The following is a 19,722-nucleotide window of genomic DNA, read 5'->3' as shown; positions in this document are numbered from 1 at the left end:
CATCACAACCAAACGCTATGAGGGAGCGCTGTAAGGTAAGTATAATAGTATATTTTGTTTTTATGTTTTTTGATGGGGGCCAATGTGCATACAAGGATAGGGATGGGGGCCAATCATACAAGGATAGGGATGAGGAGCCATGCAGACAAGGATAGGGATGAAGAGCCATGCAGACAAGGATAGGGATGAAGAGCCATGCATACAAGGATAAGGATGAGGAGCTATGCAGACCAGGATAGGGATGAAGAACCCTGCAGACAAGGATAGGGATATGGAGCCATGCATAGCAGGATAAGGGATGAGGAGCCATGCATACCAGGATAGAGATGAGGGGACAGTGCAAACAAGGATGGGGATGAAGAGCCATGCATACCAGGATAGGGATGAGGAGCCATGCACACCAGGATAGGGATGAGGAGCCATGCACACCAGGATAGGGATGAGGAGCCATGCACACCACGATAGGGATGAGGAGCCATGCACACCAGGATAGGGATGAGGAGCCATGCATACCAGGATAGGGAAGAGGAGCCATGCATACAAGAATATTTTGTTGGCTGATGTTATCTTTTATGCATGCATAAAAGTCATCACTTCTTGACAGGATGTTCTGTTGTGTAACTCATAATACAAACTGTATGGAGACGATCGATCAAAATCATGTTTGTTTGTCCCTTTACAGTTTGCACATTCATGATGTTTGCAGCATGTAAAACTATTGCCGCTCTTTGTCTGTAAACCTATGGAAATTGACCCTTACCATGTACAATAGCTGCCATTGTGGTGCTGCAAAACTTGATAGAACAGAACCATGTGTGACCCAAACAGGTCTCCATCAGAGCATAGATCAGCTGGACCCTTGGCGGAGTACTAGTCATAATGGCTTTTTGGATAATCTTAGAGATCTAAAGTGTATTGTTGTAAAATTGAATAGCAGATATATTTCTTGCATATAGGTTGATCTGATCGTTTTAATGGATACGCAATACTAAAACATGGTTGCTTACATTTTCTTCACATTTCTCTCTTAGCCAGATGAAGATATGTTTAATCCAGACTATGTGGAAGTGGACAGAATTTTAGAAGTTGCTCATACAAAAGACTCTGACACAGGAGAGGTAAGTTGACCATTTTTCTCATTCAATGTACATGCCTACTGTTCACAGTAAATGCAATGGTAGATGGGGATATATGGATAAATCTGCGGCACTGCTGGTCAAGAAGATATCCAATGGAAATGATGGTGTGGAACAAAGAACAATTTTATTAATCTACAAGTTTGAACAAACTCCTTCATTAGGGAAAAGCCACAATGAGGGCACATATAGAGATGCTGGGGTTTAAATAATCCAAAAACTGTAGCCAAGTGGCATAGCCCCGCTTCTCCCTGGAGGTATGTAGACAGATTTCATTGATTGTATTCAACAAAGAAAGACAATTTTTTTTTTAAGAAACATCATTGTCATATAATTGAGAAAAAAACAAAAAGAATATGATATTAAGGTCATTAAAGGAGCATTAAAAAAGATTTTATTTATTTATTTTTAATTTTTTTTTATAAACGGAAAGAGGTGTGAACAAAAGCTGGGACCAAGAATCAACTATGAAAGATAGCGAATGCAGTGTGTCTATGGAAGAACAGCATGCAAGGAATATAATTGGAGGTAGATAGATAATTAATTAAGAAAAGGATCACCATAATACATAAAATGTGCACAGGGGATTCAAACTATAGAGTGCAGTGTGTCTAGCTGAAAACGGCATGCACAACGTCCGAGCTCATCTGCTGAAATTAAGGGAATGTGAAAAAGGATTCAGATTCGTCAGGAAATAATAGCAGAAGTGAACACCATAAGTGGTGGATGAATGGTGTGAGTGGATGAGCTTCTGAAATAGAAGCGCACTATACCAAAACAGTGACAACAATAATCTGCATAAAATAAATAAAGACTAAATTCATTGCAGAAATAGTCAATAAATGAGGTATAGTTAAGATAAAAATGTTTTAGATACACGTGCTATTCTAACCTATAACATGCTATAGGGATAGAGACAAATATGAAATGAAGCTGCAAGAGACAAAAAACACCCCTGGTGGTGTAATAGTTGCACAAGAATTGATTTTAGTGAAATTATGTCTCTGTGCCACATACATGTAAACATATGCGGCATTTACACTGGTAAATACCAAACCACACTATATCACAAAAAAGCCAGTTGAAATACTGGTATCCGTTATAGCTGATAATGGTGATCACACACAGACAGGGTTCAAATAAATCTTGGGAAACAAGATAACATGTACTTATTATCGTACATCATGCACTGTGCATTGGTAATCAGTGTCTACTCCCCACCAAATTGTATACATACAATGCCAACGCTGATAAGTTGGATACCACAGCTGGAAATTAAATAAATGCACCAATAAATTCACATTTGTTAAATGGAACCTGTCACCCCCAAAATCAAAGGTGAGCTAAGCCCACCGGCATCAGGGGCTTATCTACAGCATTCTGGAATGCTGTAGATAAGCCCCCGATGTATCCTGACAGATGAGAAAAAGGTTAGATTATACTCACCTGGGTGGGCAGTCCGATCCGATGGGTGTCGCGGTCCTGTTCGGGGCCTCCCATCTTCATAGGATGATGTCCTCTTCTTGTCTTCACACTGCAGTGCGCAGGTGCCGGGCCTCTCTGACCTTTCCCGGTGCCTGCGCACTGCAGTACTTTGTCTGCCTTGTTGAGGGCAGAGCAAAGTACGCCTGCGCCAGAGCCGCAGCATGAAGACAAGAAGAGGACGTCATCATAAGAAGATGGGAGGCCCCGTACCGGACTGGTATGTGCTGCCCCCATCCTGGTAGATACTACTCCAATTCTGCGTCCCCATCCTGTCATGTGGTGCTCTCATCCTGCGCCCCCCATCCTGTCATGTGGTGCTCTCATCTTGCGCCGCCATTCTGTCATGTGCTGCTCCCATCCTGCGCCCCTATTCTGTCATGTGCTGCACCCATTCTGCGCCCCCATTCTGTCAACTCTATAGTATAAGTCAGCACCCCATAGGCAGACCCTGTAGTATAAGGCAGCACCCCATAGGCAGACTCTGTAGTATAAGGCAGACTCTGTAGTATAAGGCAGCAGCACCCCCATAGGCATACTCTGTAGTATGTCAGCACCCCATAGGCAGACCCTGTAGTATAAGGTGACACCCCCCCACAGGCAGACCTATAAGGCAGCACCCCTCCCCCACAGGCAGACTCTGTAGTATAAGGCAGCACCCCACTCCCCCACAGGCACACGACCCCCAGGAAGAAGCTACGTTGCGAAACGCGCGTCGGGGTTTCCCTGCCTATTGCAATCCACCTCCCAGCAGGTATATATGCATTTCTACTTTGCTGCTATGTTGTATCCTCATAGGTGTTTCTTACCGGTTCACCTGACTCCTAGAATTGCACATGCATAGACACTTTACTCTATCTAGGAGCCTGACTGTTTATTTATTTATTCCAGGTTCATACATGCAGTGACACTTTATATTTATTTAAAGTAGCAATATATGCACGGACACTTTCAGCTTTTATTTAGTTATCTGTATACTATTACGTGAGCTTCAGCGACACCTGCTGGTGTGCACAGTGCACTTATCCTATATATCATCCTTTTTGGATGTTTAATTATATTTTTTATGTGTTGGATTGCTTTGGGTTACTTTGCCTTTTCCCCTTGTCTTTGAGTATTAAATACATTTATTATTGTTTTCTGTTTTTTCTTAAATTTGAATATATTAATAAAGTATCTTATATTTTACGCATTTGAGTGGTATCTTCCCTTTTTTTGGATATATGTTATTTTGGTTATATACCACATTTTATTGGTTGGTCTATATATTTGGGTAATCTGTAGTATAAGGCAGCACCCCACTCCCCCACAGGCAGACTCTGTAGTATAAGGCAGCACCCCCGTCTTCCACAGGCAGACCCTGTAATATAAGGCAGCATCCCCCTCCCCCACAGGCAGACCCTGTAGTATAAGGCAGCACCCCCCCCACAGGCAGACCCTGTAGTATAAGGCAGCACCCCCCCACAGGAAGACCCTGTAGTATAAGGCAGCACCCCCCCACAGGCAGACACTGTAGTATAAGGCAGCACCCCCCACAGGCAGACCCTGTAGTATAAGGCAGCACCCCATAGGCAGACTCTAGTATAAGGCAGCACCCCATAGGCAAACTCTGTAGTATAATGCAGCACCTCCATAAGCAGACTCTGTAGTATAATGCAGCACCTCCATAAGCAGACTCTGTAGTATAAGGCAGCACCCCATAGGCAGACTCTGTACTATAAGGCAGCAACCCCCCCACAGGCAGACCCTGTAGTATTTAGGCAGCACCCCCCCCCCCCACAGGCAGACTCTAGTATAAGGCAGCACCCCCCTCCCCCACAGGCAGACCCTGTAGTATAAGGCTGCACCCCCCCACAGGCAGACCCTGTAGTATAAGGCAGCACTCCCCCACAGTCAGACACTGTAGTAAAAGGCAGCACTCCCCCACAGTCAGACACTGTAGTAAAAGGCAGGATCCGCCCGAGCAGGCAGACCCTGTAGTATAAGGCAGCCCCCCCACACACACACGCTACACTACAGCCAGATGCGTAACTCTGTGGGGTCCAGACTTCTCAGGCACATCGCGCCTGTGCAGTCTATAAAGGCTTCGGACAGAGTGATGCTCCTAGCATTATATTATAGATGAGTTTCACTTTTTGTATTGAACTGAAATAAATTAACTTTTTGATGATATTCTCATTTTGTGAGATGCACCTGTATGTGATCTAGAGGAAGACACAAAGTCCATGAGGCAGATGCTAATTGACCCATATTAGGGGGGAAAAAATTTCCTGACTCCAGACTAGTTTCTCTTCTCCAGAGTCTAATACTCATCTGTAATATTATATTTTTAAGAGACGGCATCCAGGCCCTTCTTGAACCTGTTTAGTGAAGCCTTCATGAAATCCTTCCTCCATATGATATAATGTATGGTCAGTTCAGGCTTCCACTTGCTATAAGAGCGGATTAAGGGAGGTTAGAGAAGCTGTACCCTTACAAATTTATTTGTAGGCCTCAGTTCTTTTTAAAAAAAAGATTTTCTTTGTAGGGTAACCTTTTAAAGGGGATCTGTTACCACATTTTTGCCACCTAATATGAGAGCAACATGATGTAGAGACATAGACTCTGATTTCAGCAATGTTCCACTTACTGGGCTGCTTATTGTAGTTTTGCTTCATCAAAACTGCAGTAAGCAGCCCAGAATTTGACAGCATAGTAATTAAAGAACATAAATTGTATTTTTCCACAGGAGGTGACGCATTATCTAGTGAAATGGTGCTCGCTGTCATATGAAGAAAGCACATGGGAGCTTGAGGAAGATGTTGACCAAGGCAAAGTCAGGGAGTTTGAAGCCCTGCAAGTTCTCCCTGACATCAACATAATGGTATGGAAGCATAGATTTTATTTATTAGTGGAATTATGACCAGTGCATCGCAGAACAGCAAAATATCTTTGACCCACTAATGATCTTTCACTGGCAGATTATTCACAGAATTATTGTTCATTCATCAGCCGTTGTCAGTGCCCTTGTATGGCCAGTTTGAAAGGCTTTTAACCCCTTAACGACCGCCGATACGCCTTTTAACGGCGGCCGCTAAGGGTACTTAAACCACAGCGCCGTTAATTAACGGCGCTGTGGAAAAAGTGAATAGCGCCCCCCAGAGTCGGATTTTCTCTGGGGTCTCGGTTGCCGAGGGTAGCCGAGACCCCAGAGAACATGATTCGGGGGGTTTTTACCGACCCCCGAGTTGCGGTCGCCGGTAATTAACCGTTTACCGGCGGTCGCAACAAAAAAAAACAAAACGCGATTTGCCGTTTAATTTCTCTCTCCTCCGATGTGATCGCACATCGGAGGACAGAGAAATGTGGTCCCCGATGGCCCCCAATAGCCCCCCGATACTTACCTACCTCCCCCGGTGCTCCTCGTGGCTCCCGATGGGCGCCGCCATCTTTTTTCCGGGAAAAAATGGCGGGCGCACGCGCAGTACGCCCGCCGCCCGGCACCCGGAAGATCTTTGGGGTCTCGGCTGCCGGGGGTAGCCGAGACCCCAAAGAACATGATCGCCGGTAATTAACAGTTTACCGGCGACCGCAAAAAAAACCAATCAGTTATTTCTCTGTCCTCTGATGTGATCGCACATCAGAGGACAGAGAAATAGGGGGATTCGGGGACCCTAACATACTCACCCGGCGTCCCTGGGTCCTCTTCTGTCTTCTCCTGCCAGCCGGCTTTTTCATCATGGCGGGCGCATGCGCAGTGCGCCCGCCATCTGCTGCCATCTGCCGGCCGGCAGGAGAAGACGAGTTGGGGCTAAAATTAGGGTTAGAGTTAGAGTTAGGGTTAGGGTTAGAGTTAGGGTTAGAGTTAGGGTTAGGGTTAGAGTTAGGGTTAGGGTTGGGGCTAAATTTAGGGTTAGGGTTAGGCTACTTTCACACTAGCGTTTTTTGGCTTCCGTCGCAATGCGTCGTTGGAGAAAAAACGCATCCTGCAAAAGTGCTTGCAGGATGCGTTTTTTCTCCATTGGCTTGCATTAGCGACGCATTGCGACGGATTGCCACATGTCGCATCCGTCGTGCGACGGATGCGTCGTGCTTTGGCGGACCGTCGACACAAAAAAACCAACATGTAACTTTTTTGTGCGACGTGTCCGCCATTTCTGACCGCGCATGCGTGGCCGGAACTCCGCCGCCACCTCCCTGCACCTCACAATGGGGCAGCGGATGCGTTGAAAAAACAGCATCCGCTGCACCCGTTGTGCGGCGCTTACAACGCTAGCGTCGGTACGTCGGCCCGACACACTGCGATGGGCCGAGTACGACACTAGTGTGAAAGTAGCCTTAGGCTTCTTTCACACTTGCGTCGGTACGGGGCGGTCGCAATGCGTCGGCCCGACGTACCGACGCACGTTGTGAAAATTGTGCACAACGTGGGCAGCGGATGCAGTTTTTCAACGCATCCGCTGCCCAGTCTATGTCCTGGGGAGGAGGGGGCAGAGTTACGGCCACGCATGCGCGGAAATGGCGGACGCGACGTACAAAAAAAAGGTTACATTGAACTTTTTTTGTGACGACGGGGGCTAAAGTTATGGTTAGGGTTGGGGCTAAAGTTAGGGTTGGGGCTAAAGTTAGGGTTAGAGTTGGGATTAGGGTTAGGGTTTGGATTAGGGTTGGGATTAGTGTTACGTTTGGGATTAGGGTTGGGATTAGGGTTAGGGTTGGGATTAGGGTTAGGGGTGTGTTGGATTTAGGGTTTTGATTAGGGTTATGGTTAGGGTTGAGATTAGGGCTGTTTTGGGGTTAGGGTTGTGATTATCGTTAGGGTTGTGATTAGGATTATGGATCAGGTTGAGATTAGGGTTAGGGGTGTGTTGGAGTTAGGGTTGGAGTTATAATTTGGGGGTTTCCACTGTTTAGGTACATCAGGGGGTCTCCAAACACGACAGCCAATTTTGCGCTAAAAAAGTCAAATGGTACTCCCTCCCTTCTGAGCTCTGCCGTGCGCCCAAACAGTAGTTTACCCCCACATATCGGGCATCAGCGTACTCGGGATAAATTGGACAACAACTTTTGGGGTCCAATTTCTCTTGTTACCCTTGTGAAAATAAAAATTTGGGGGCTAAAAAAATCTTTTTTGTGGGAAAAAAAATATTTTTTATTTTCACTACTCTGCATTATAAACTTCTGTGAAGCACTTGGGCATTCAAAGTTCTCACCACATATCTAGATAAGTTCCTTGGGGGGTCTATTTTCCAAAATGGGGTCACTTGTTGGGGGTTTCTACTGTTTAGGTACATTAGGGGTCTGCAAACGCAACATAACGCCCGCAGATAATTCTATCAAAGTCTGCATTCCAAAATGGCGCTCCTTCCCTTCCGAGCTCTGCCGTGCGCCCAAACAGTGGTTTACCCCCACATATGGGGTACCAGCATACTCAGGACAAATTGGACAACAACTTTTGGGGTCCAATTTCCCTTGTTACCCTTGTGAAAATAAAAACTTGGGGGCTAAAAAATCTTTATTGTTAAAAAATATATATTTTTTATTTTCACGACTCTGCATTATAAACTTCTGTGATGCACTTGGGCATTCAAAGTTCTCACTACACATCTAGATAAGTTCCATGGGGGGTCTAGTTTCCAAAATGGGGTCACTTTTGGGGGGTTTCTACTGTTTATGCCCATCAGGGGCTCTCCAAACGCGACATGGCGTCCGATCTCAATTCCAGTCAATTTTGCATTGAAAAGTCAAATGGCGCTCCTTTGCTTCCGAGCTCAGCCATGCGCCCAAACAGTGGTTTACCCCCACATATGGGGTGTCGGCGTACTCAAGACAAATTGTACAACAACTTCTGGGGTCCATTTTCTCCTGTTACCCTTGGTAAAATAAAAATTTGGAGGCAAAAAGATCATTTTTGTAGAAAAAATGCGATTTTTTTATTTTCACGGCTCTATGTTATAAACTTCTGTGAAGCACCTGGGGGTTTAAAGTGCTCACCACACATCTAGATAAGTTCCTTAAGGGGTCTAGTTTCCAAAATGGTGTCATATGTGGGGGGTCTCTACTGTTTAGGCACATCAGCGGCTCTCCAAACGTGACATGGCGTCCGATCTCAATTCCAGCCAATTCTACATTGAAAAAGTAAAACAACACTCCTTCACTTCCAAGCTCTGCGGTGCGCCCAAACAGTGGTTTACCTCCACATATGGGGTATCGACGTACTCAGGAGAAATTGCACAACAACTTTTGTGGTCTAATTTCTCCTGTTACCCTTGTGAAAATAAGAATTTGTGGGCGAAAAAATCATTTTTGTGAAAACAAATGCGATTTTTTTATTTTCACGGCTCTACGTTATAAACTTCTGTGAAGCACTTGGGGGTTCAAAGTGCTCACCACACATCTAGATAAGTTCCTTGGGGGGTCTAGTTTCGAAAATGGTGTCACTTGTGGGGGGTTTCCACTGTTTAGGCACATTAGGGGCTCTCCAAACGCGACATGGCGTCCGATCTCAATTCCAGCCAATTCTGCATTGAAACAGTCAAACGGTGCTCCTTCACTTCCAAGCTCTGCGGTGCGCCCAAACAGTGGTTTACCTCCACATATGGGGTATCGGCGTACTCAGGAAAAATTGCACAACAAAATTTGTGGTTAAATTTCTGTTTTTACACTTGTAAAAATTAAAAAAAATGGTTCTGAAGTAAAATGTTTGCAAAAAAAAGTTAAATGTTCATTTTTTTCTTCCACATTGTTTTAGTTCCTGTGAAGTACGTAAAGGGTTAATAAACTTCTTGAATGTGGTTTTGAGCAGCTTGAGGGGTGCAGGTTTTAGAATGGTGTCACACTTGGTTATTTTCTATCATATAGACCCCTCAAAATCACTTCAAAGGTGATGTGGTCCCTAAAAAAAACATGGTGTTGTAAAAATGAGAAATTGCTGGTCAACTTTTAACCCTTATAACTCCCTAACAAAAAAAAAAATTGTTTCCAAAATTGTGCTGATGTAAAGTAGACATGTGAGAAATGTTATTTATTAACTATTTTTTGTGACATATCTCTCTAATTTAAGGGCATAAAAATACAAAGTTTGAAAATTGCAAAATTTTAAAAATTTTCGCCATATTTCCATTTTTTTCATAAATAATTGCAAGTAATATCGAAGAAATGTTACCACTAACTTGAAGTACAACATGTCACGAAAAAACTATCTCAGAATCAGCGGGATCCGATAAAGCGTTCCAGAGTTATAACCTCATAAAGTGACAGTGGTCAGAATTGTAAAAATTGGCTCGGTCATTAAGTACCAAATTGGCTCTGTCACTAAGGGGTTAACAGCCGATATAGAAAAGATTCTGTATGACTGCCTTTGTGAAATGATGGCTTACCAGACAATCATTCAGTCATGACTTCTATCATCTATGTACTTGTATGTACTGGATATTGCCGCCTTAAAGAGTTATTCCCTCTAAGGTGGCTATCTCTGCCTGTCCAACAATGAATAGAACAGAGGTCGATCATGTACAGCTCCACTCGGTTCAATACAGGGCTGCACTGAGCCTTATTCCAATGTTCCAGAGCCCTTTGCTCAGGACCCCCAGCAATCAGTAAATTATCGTCTGTCTTAGGAATTTTGCGAATAACCCACTGAGGCTTTATTTCAGTGTTACTTTCCATACTTTCCACTTACAGTACACTCAAAGTGTAACTGTTGTTTTAGGAGAATTTGCAGTATGATGTTGGTCTCTGCCCAATACTAGCTCCTCATCCATAGGCTTTTATGGGCTTTGCCATCTCCTATCTCGGTAATGAGGAAATCTGCAGTCACTGAAAACCAATTTGACACCTTTCATCAATTAATTGAAATGGAACGATTAATCCAGGAGGACAAAAAAGAAGATTTCTCTAATCTGATTAGATATGTCACAGAGTTGCTTATTTTCACGTGTACTTTTGATTTATGAAATACAATTCTGTCTTTAACACTCAACAATCATTTGATGAGATTATTTTAAATTGTGAGTAGTTTGGCTCTTCACAGTAACCCACTGCACAAACAATGATTTGATTTGCTGTGGGAGATGGAGATTTTGTAGATATTTGATAGTGTATTTTGTTTTGTATTTTAATATAGGAGCGTCCGTCCTCTGACAGCTGGCAGAAGCTGGAGTGTTCCCGTACGTACAAAAATAATAACCAGCTAAGAGAGTACCAGCTGGAGGGCATGAATTGGCTACTCTTCAACTGGTACAACAGGTGAGATTCTATGCATGCATCCATCCATCCATCCATCCATTACGGAGTTATCCAATTTTCTCATGTGTGGCTTTATGCTAAATTTGTAGGAAGAACTGTATTCTCGCTGATGAGATGGGCCTCGGAAAAACGATCCAGTCTATCACCTTTCTGTCTGAGATTTTCTTTATGGGCATCCGTGGACCTTTTCTCATTATAGCTCCACTTTCTACAATTACAAACTGGGAGCGAGAGTTTCGCACATGGACAGAGATGAATACTGTTGTGTACCATGGGAGCCAGATTAGTCGGCAGATGATCCACCAGTATGAAATGTCCTACAGGGATGTTCAGGTGAGCCTGCCACAGTGGGTAAATGTGACATTAAACAAGTTTTCCGGTCTTGGCAAAAAAAATTGCTGTCATTCTATGTGATTGTAGTCTTAATTGTGACCGTGTCACAATTCCCCTGTATTCTCTGTGCGAGAAAACAATAGTGTGCAAGCAATTTGTATACTTGCTGTCATGTGCCAACTAGTTTCATCTGCCTCCTCTCAGTTTTCTTCTATGGAAAGAAGCTAGGTGTGACTAGTCAGTGCGGGTCCTCAGCTCAAGTATGTAAATCGCATACACTGGGTCACATGTTGGTACGGAAAGTATTCATACCCCTTTAAATTTTTCACTCTGTTTCATTGCAGCCATTTGGTAAATTCAAAAAAGTTATTTTTTTCACATTAATGTACACTCTGCACCCCATCTTAACTGAAAAACCCCCAGAAATGTAGAAATTTTTGCAAATTTAATAAAAAAGAAAAACTGAAATACCCGTATTTTTCGGACTATAAGACACACCGGACTATAAGACGCACCCAGGTTTTAGAGGTGGAAAATAGGGAAAAAAATATTTGAAGCAAAAAAGATGGTAAAATATTTAATAAACTACTATTATGTGTGTTGTTATTATATATAATAGTATGCTATTATGTAGGAAGCTACGGGACCAGTGTGGTGTCTGTAAAGTACTATATGAAGACGCTGGAGGGTGAGTATAAGAATGGGGGCACAGGGCTTATATTTAAAGCACCACTCCAGCACTGAAAAATAACACTGGAGTGCTGTTTTAAGAACCCATGGGAGAACTATAACTCCCAGCATGTCCTGCAGATCCTATGGCATACTGGGAGTTATAGTTCACCACAGGAGTGGCAGAGTGCTTTATTGTGTGTTGTAAAGACTAACCTTTTAATTGTGGCAGCCAGCCTGCTGTGGTGAGGTAAAATGCTGGAGCATCCCATCCCATGACACCACAGAGCTCTCCTTGCCTCTCCACAGCACAGGAGGAAGCTTGCAGATTGTAGTGTGGTGTCTGCAGGACCTGTGATGACATCAGAAGAGGGAGGGCTCTGTGCTGCCATGTGATGCTCCAGCCCGCCCACTCCTGACATCACACAGGTCCTTGTGCTGGAGCACTCAGCATCCAGCACAGCCCCGGGAGGCAGGTATGCAGCAATCTTGTGTCTCCCCTCTGGCCCCTGCTCCTGCCTCCACCAGACACACAGATCTGCCCAGCAGCTGCAGGAATCCAGCACTGGGGAAACCATGCGTGTCCCTGTGAAGGAGTATTCATTTGCTGCTCCCAGCTCACTGCTCAGCTGACAGGTGGGCGGGGAAGCAACTAATGAATATTCACTGCACTTTAATGCTCCAGACCATGTGGTTTCCCCAGAGCTGATTCCTGAAGCCTGGCAGGGACATTTTTCTGCCTCCTGCCTCCCAGTGCAATCCCACTCGCTGCTGCCCCCTCCCCACGTTACATCCCTACCATAAGACGCACCCACACTTTCCTCCCAAATTTGAGGAAAAAAGTGCGTCTTATGGTCAGAAAAATACGATATCACATGGTCATAAGTATTCAGACCCTTTGCTCAGAGACATTTAAGTCACATGCTGTCCATTTCCTTGTGATACTTCTTGAGATGGTTCTACTCCTTCATTGGAGTCCAGCTGTGTTTAATTAAACTGATAGGACTTGATTTGGAAAGGCACACACCTGTCTATATAAGACCTCACAGCACACAGTACATGTCAGACCAAATGAGAATCAAGAGGTCAAAGGAACTGGCCAAGGAGCTCAGAGACAGAATTGTGGCAAGACACAGATCTGGCCAAGGTTGCAACAGAATTTCTGCAGTACTCAAGGTTCCTAAGAGCACAGTGGCCTCCATAATCCTTAAATGGAAGACGTTTGGGACCACCAGAAGTCTTCCTAGACCTGGCCTTCCAGCCAAACTGCGCAGTCATGGTAGAAGAGCCTTGGTGAGTGAGATCAAGAAGAACCCCAAGATCACTGTGGCTGAGCTCCACAGATGCAGTAGAGAGATAGGAAAAAGTTTCACAAAGTCAGCTATCACTGCAGCCCGCCACCAGTCGGGCCTTTATGGCAGAGTGGTCCGACGGAAGCCTGTCATCAGTGCAAGACATATTAAAGCCCGCGTAGAGTTTGCTAAAATACACATGAAGTACTCCCAGACTATGAGAAATAAGATTCTGTGGTCTGATGAGACGAAGGTAGACCTTTTTGGTGACAATTCTAAGCGGTTTGTGTGGAGAAAACCAGGCACTGCTCATCACCTGCCAATACAATCCCAACAGTGAAACATGGTGGCGGCATCATACTATGGGGGCGTTTTTCAGCTACAGGAACAGGACGACTGGTTGTCATTGAAGGAAAGCGGCCAATTACAGAGATATCCTGGTTGAAAACCTCTTCCAAAGTGCTCTGGACCTCAGACTTGGCCGAAGGTTCACCTTCCAACAAGACAATGACCCTAAGCACACAGCTAAAATAACAAAGGAGTGGCTTCAGAACAACTCTGTGACCATTCTTGACTGGCCCAGCCAGAGCACTGACGTAAACCCAATTGAGCATCTCTGGAGAGACCGGAAAATGGCTGTCCACCAACGTTCACCATCCAAACTGATGGAACTAGAGAGGATCTGCAAGGAAGAATGGCAGAGGATCCCCAAATCCAGGTGTGAAAAGCTTGTTGCATCATTCCCAAGACGACTCATGGCTGTACTAGCTCAAAAGAGTGCTTCTACTCAATACTGAGCAAAGGGTCTGAATACTCATGACCATGTGATATTTCAGTTATTTTTTAATAAATTTGCAAAAATTACTACATTTCTGTTTTTTTCAGTCAAGATGGGATGCAGAGTGTACATTAATGAGAAAAAAATGATCTTTCTCCTTTGCCTCATTGGGGGACACAGATTGTTATGCTACTGCCACTAGGAGGCTGACACTAAGTAAACACAAAAACATTAGCTCCTTCTCTGCAGTATATACCCACACAGGCTCCAGCCAAGCCTGTTTTAGCTTAGTGTCAGTAGGAGGCACATGTGTTTTATCTTCAGACCACATTTTTAGCTTTTAATTTTTATTTTTTATTCTTAACTTTTTTCAACGGATTCCAAGGGGCGACAAGTCCCTTAAGGGTGCCGCTATCCCCAAACCTACAACAGGCGGGAACGCAGAGTGTTGCCGCCACGTACCCCCTCCTGCATCGTTTGCTACCAGTATGCCTGAGGTATTTTTAGGGGAGACGGTTCGCTACAGGGCACCGCTTTCACCACATCGGCAACAGATGGGAACATGGAGTGTCACTATCTTGCAGTTCCTTCAGACTTGTCTGAATACAGTTTATAGCAAAAAATAATAGGAATATAAATAACCTAATTGGTTCAAGGAGACAGCTAAGCCTTATACCTAAAAAACAAAAAACAAAAAAACAACCCTAAGATCAATCAAAAAAACGTAATTCAAAAAATCTAATTCATAATTGACATAACTTTATTTAGGACACCAATGAGAAATGCACTACAAAAATGAGACTAGACATGATAAAAACATATAACAAGTAATTAAAAACAAGGGGAGCAGGGCATCACATACAATACAAACATGATCTATGGTAAGATTAGGAGAATTTCATAGCCAAAAATATATCACTAAATATTAATTAATAAAGTGCTGTGTATATAATTGATCCAAATGGTACTGGAAAAATATATATTTAAAATAAGTAAAAAAAAGGTGCTCAATAAATAAAAAGCGGTACATATACGTTTATAGACACCGCAAAGTGCCAGAGTGCATCTAATGGTCTATAAATATCTCCATAAAGGATAAAGATAAAGTAAATATGCTAACCAGGTTTCATCCTACGTGTGGTGCCACTGCTACCCCCCACTCCAACGTGCGTTTCACACGTCGCTTCGTCAGGGAGTGATAAAGAAGGAGGGTTTTTAGCAAGGTTAAAGGGACTCTGTCACCTGAATTTGGAGGGAACAATTTTCAGTCATATGGGCGGGGTTTTCGGGTGTTTGATTCACCCTTTCCTTACCCGCTGGCTGCATGCTGGCTGCAATATTGGATTGAAGTTCATTTTTCTGTCCTCCGTAGTACACGCCTGCGCAAGGCAATCTTGCCTTACGCAGGCGTGTACTATGGAGGACAGAGAATGAACTTCAACATTGCAGCCCCATTACTCCCCACACTCGCATGACCATACGGAAAGCAGTTGCACGACTGTCATGCATCAAAAACGCTGCGATAATGCATACCCTAGTGTGCCTCTACCCTATAGGTGAGATGCTCTGCCATTCAGGAGAATAGTATAAAGTTATAGGTGAGATGCTCTGCCGGGCAGGAAAATAGTATAGAGTTATAGGTGAGATGCTCTGCAGCACAGAAGAATGTCGGGGAAAATTGCCCACACGGAAAATTACCCACAAGTTTATTAAGAACCGTTTATTAAGAAGGTCTAATAACAGCAATAACTCAGGTTTATTAAACAATTATTGCATACCTGCAAATTAGCCATTTTCCTGCAAATTAGCTATTCGTATCCTTAAGTATGACATGCATCGTGATGCAGAGACCCGTCGGGTCCCTGCACTGCGATACATGCTGCTGGCGCAGTGGCTGTGAGCTGACGTCGGAGGTGCAGCCACAGGGAGCAGCGCATGACATGCCCTGCAGCTCCACTCCCATTTTCTCCTCCAGGCAGCGGAGCTGCAGGGATTGCTCCCTGCCCGCTGCACATGAGGGCAATCTGGCCAGGGGCCCCACGGAGCCGGATAAACTGGCCAGATTGCCCTCAATATTGGCCGCCCTGCAGGCAGGGCCGGTTTTAGGCAAAGTGGAGCCCTAGGCAAAGTTTAAAATGGGGCCCCAAATACTAACATATTGCACATCACACAGAAGCATTTCGGTTGTATTTACATGCGTTGAGTTCAGGCCGCTAAATAAGTGTGATCGACAATACTGAAATCGTTCAACGCTTGTTTCCCGGCCTCTTTACATCAACTGAGAAAGAACGATGGGGACAGAATGATCACTAATAGATCATTAACTGATCACACCATACAGTATCATGTTATCAGCAGCACATCTACAGTTTACATCGGCAATGTGCTGCTGAGAACAATGATTTCTGTTTCGGCATAAACTATCCAATCACTCGATGAATATGCAGCATTTTGCTTGTTTAGTATAATACACCCCATAGTCCTCCATGTGTTATAATGTGCACTACAGTCCTCCATAATGTAAAATGCACATCCCTTAGTCCTCCATATAATATAATGTGCCCCATAGTCCTCCATATAGTATAATACACTCCCCATAGTCCTTCTTATAATATTATACACTTCCCATAGTCCTCCACATAGTATAATACACTTCTCATAGTCCTCCATATAGTATTATACACTTCCCATAGTCCTCCAAATAGTATAATACATTCCTCATAGTGCTCTATATAGTATATTGCTCCGCCATAGTCATCCATGTAGTAGAAGTTACCTCCCATAGTATAACGCACCCCATAGTTCTCCATATAGTATAATGTATTCCCCATAGTCCTCGATACAGTATAATGCAGCCCACATATAGTATAATGCAGCCACCCCATAGAGCATAATGCAAACACTCCAGAGTATAATGTATCCCCCCATAGAATATACATGTGTTCCAAATTATTATGCAAATAATACTTCCTCATATTTTCTCTAAATTACCTATCTGAATTGCAGTCATTGTTATTTTCCAGTCATCTACTATTCTAGTATAATTCCAATGTTTTGGAACAAACTGCCTATGAAAACAGTAAATAAATGCTCAAAATGCATGTTCCAAATTATTATGCACAGCAGAGTTTTCAACCTTTTTTTTTTATTTTGAACCAAAAAAATGGTCAATTGTGGAGTTATAAGCATTATCAGCTTATTACAAAGTGAAATCAAACAGTTTTCAAGTGAAAACTTTATTCTAGGTGATGTTACATTTGCACATAGGACCCCTTGTTGGAAAGAAGCTTCTGAACTCTCTCGTCCATTGAACTTGTCAGTTTTTGGATGGTTTCTGCTTCAATTGTTTTGCATGTGGACAGAATACCCTCCCAGAGCTGTTTCTTAGATGTGAACTGCCTCCCGCCATCATAGACACTCCTTTTGATGATGCTCCAGAGGTTCTCAATGGGGTTGAGGTCAGGGTAAGATGGGGGCCACACCATAAGTTTGTCCTCTTTTATGCCCATAGCAGCTAGAGATGCAGATGTGTTTTTTGCAGCATGAGACGGTGCATTATCATGCATGAAAATGATCTTGCTGTGGAAAGCACGGTTCTTCCTCTTGAACCATGGCAGGAAGTGTTGTTTTAGAAACTCCACATAGACTATGGAGTTCATCTTTACCCCTTCAGGGATCATAAAGGGGCCGACAATCTCTCTCCCCATGATTCCAGCCCAAAACATTACTCCACCTCCTCCTTGCTGGCGCCTTAGCCGTGTTTTCATGGGATGGGGTGTCCATCCTCCACTCCATCCATCTGGACCATCGAGCGTTGCACGGCACTCATCGGTGAACAAAACAGTTTGGAAGTCAGTCTTCATGTATCGCTTGGCCCACTGGAGACGTTTCTGCTTGTGTGCAGTGGATAGAGGTGGTCGACAGAATGGCTTACGCACAGCTGCAAACCTCTGAAGGACCCTGCATCTTGTTGTTCTGGGGACGTTGGAGGCACCAGCAGCTTCAAAAACTTGTCTGCTGCTATGACAAGACATTTTTGCAGCTGCTCTTTTAACCTTACATAATTGCCTGTTGGAAAGAGTCCTCAATTTTTCCTTATTAGCACGCACACTTGTGTGCTGGGAATCAGCTACATACTTCTTGATTGTGCGATGATCACGATGAAGTGTCTTGGCAATGTTGATTGTAGTCATGCCTTGACCTAAATACGCCACAATTTGTTGCTTCTCAGCAGCCGACACATCCTTTTTCTTTCCCATTTTGGCAAAAAATGTAGGCTGCATAATAATGTGGAACAGCCTTCTTAAGTAGTCTTGCCTTTATTTGGACACACCTGCCAAACTAATTTGCACAGGTATCTGCAATTGCTTTCAGTGATATAAAGAGCCCTGACACACATCACCATCAATGAGTTTAAATGACAAACAAAAAGATTCTAACCTTATCACTCCTAAACTTTGTGCATAATAATTTGGAACACAGTGTAATGCAACCCCACTCATATAGTATAATGTAGCCCCCCTCATAGAGTATGATGCAATCACCCCTCATAGAATATAAATATCATACAGCTCCCATAGAATATAATGTAGCCCCAAATAAAATATAATACTGCCCACCTCCCCATAGAATATAACGTAGCCCCAAAGAGTATGATGCAATCCTCCCTCATAAAATCTAATACAGCCCCCCATAGAATATAATGTAGCCCCCATAGAATATAATACAGCCCACCTCCCCATAGTATATAATGCAGCCCCCCATAGTATATAACACAGCCTCCCCCATAGAATATAATATACCCTCCATAATATATAACAGCCTCCCCCATAGAATATAATATACCCCCATTATATATAACACAGCCTATCCCATAGAATATAATATACCCCATAATATATAACACAGCCTCCCCCATAGTATATAATATGCCCCCCATAGAATATAATATGCCCCCCATAGTATATAGCACAGCCTGCATAGTATATAGCACAGCCCACATAGTATATAGCACAGCCCACATAGTATATAGCACAGCCCGCATCTTCTCCCCAAACACCACCCCCCCCCCCCCCCCCCCGAGAATGGCCCCGCAGTCCAGTACTCACAGTTATAGTAAAAAAAAAAAAACAAGAAAAGAAACACACTCCTCACCTCTCCTTGTACCCGCACTGCTCCTTGCTCCTGTCTCGGCGCCTGCCGCTGCAGTGCCTGGCACACAGTGAGTGCATGATGGGCGTCATCTGACGCTCTCTCCTCCATCGTTGCTTTGAAGTGCACCGGCAGACGCCAGTATAGTTCAATGCAGCTGGGAAGTTGGCACTGGCGGCAGGCGGGCCCCCCTACCTCACAGGGACCCCATAGTGGCAGCGTGATGTGCCGCTAGCTGGGGGGAGCTGGGGCCTTAGACAGCTGCCTGCCCCTAACGCTGACCCTGCTTGCAGTGGCCCCCCAGAGCCTCCGGGCCCCGGTGCAGCTGCATCGGTTGAACCGGCGGTATGTCCACCCATGATGTGGACCATACATACCAGGATGGGTACCATATACACTCACCGGCCACTTTATTAGGTACACCATGCTAGTAACGGGTTGGACCCCCTTTTGCCTTCAGAACTGCCTCAATTCTTCGTGGCATAGATTCAACAAGGTGCTGGAAGCATTCCTCAGAGATTTTGGTCCATATTGACATGATGGCATCACACAGTTGCCGCAGATTTGTCGGCTGCACATCCCAAAGATGCTCCATACAAGGCAGGATGGATCCATGCTTTCATGTTGTTTACGCCAAATTCTGACCCTACCATCC

General features: G+C 44.1%; 1 protein-coding gene across 5 annotated transcripts in view; it reads left to right on the top strand.

The window, feature by feature from the left end:
- The window catches only part of CHD6 (chromodomain helicase DNA binding protein 6), a 229,436-nt gene that overhangs the window by 118,706 nt on the left and 91,008 nt on the right, over positions 1–19,722 (top strand). For all 5 annotated transcript variants that reach the window (XM_077251925.1, XM_077251921.1, XM_077251924.1 and 2 more), the window contains exons 9-12: positions 1,032–1,118; positions 5,347–5,481; positions 10,723–10,844; positions 10,934–11,177. In XM_077251925.1, the coding sequence (XP_077108040.1) occupies positions 1,032–1,118; positions 5,347–5,481; positions 10,723–10,844; positions 10,934–11,177 (588 nt within the window). The remainder of the gene's footprint in view (positions 1–1,031; positions 1,119–5,346; positions 5,482–10,722; positions 10,845–10,933; positions 11,178–19,722) is intronic.

This window comes from Ranitomeya variabilis, chromosome 4 (genome assembly GCF_051348905.1).
Source record: "Ranitomeya variabilis isolate aRanVar5 chromosome 4, aRanVar5.hap1, whole genome shotgun sequence".
In the NCBI taxonomy this organism is placed as follows: Eukaryota; Metazoa; Chordata; class Amphibia; order Anura; family Dendrobatidae; genus Ranitomeya; species Ranitomeya variabilis.
This window is presented reverse-complemented; position numbering and strand designations above follow the sequence as displayed.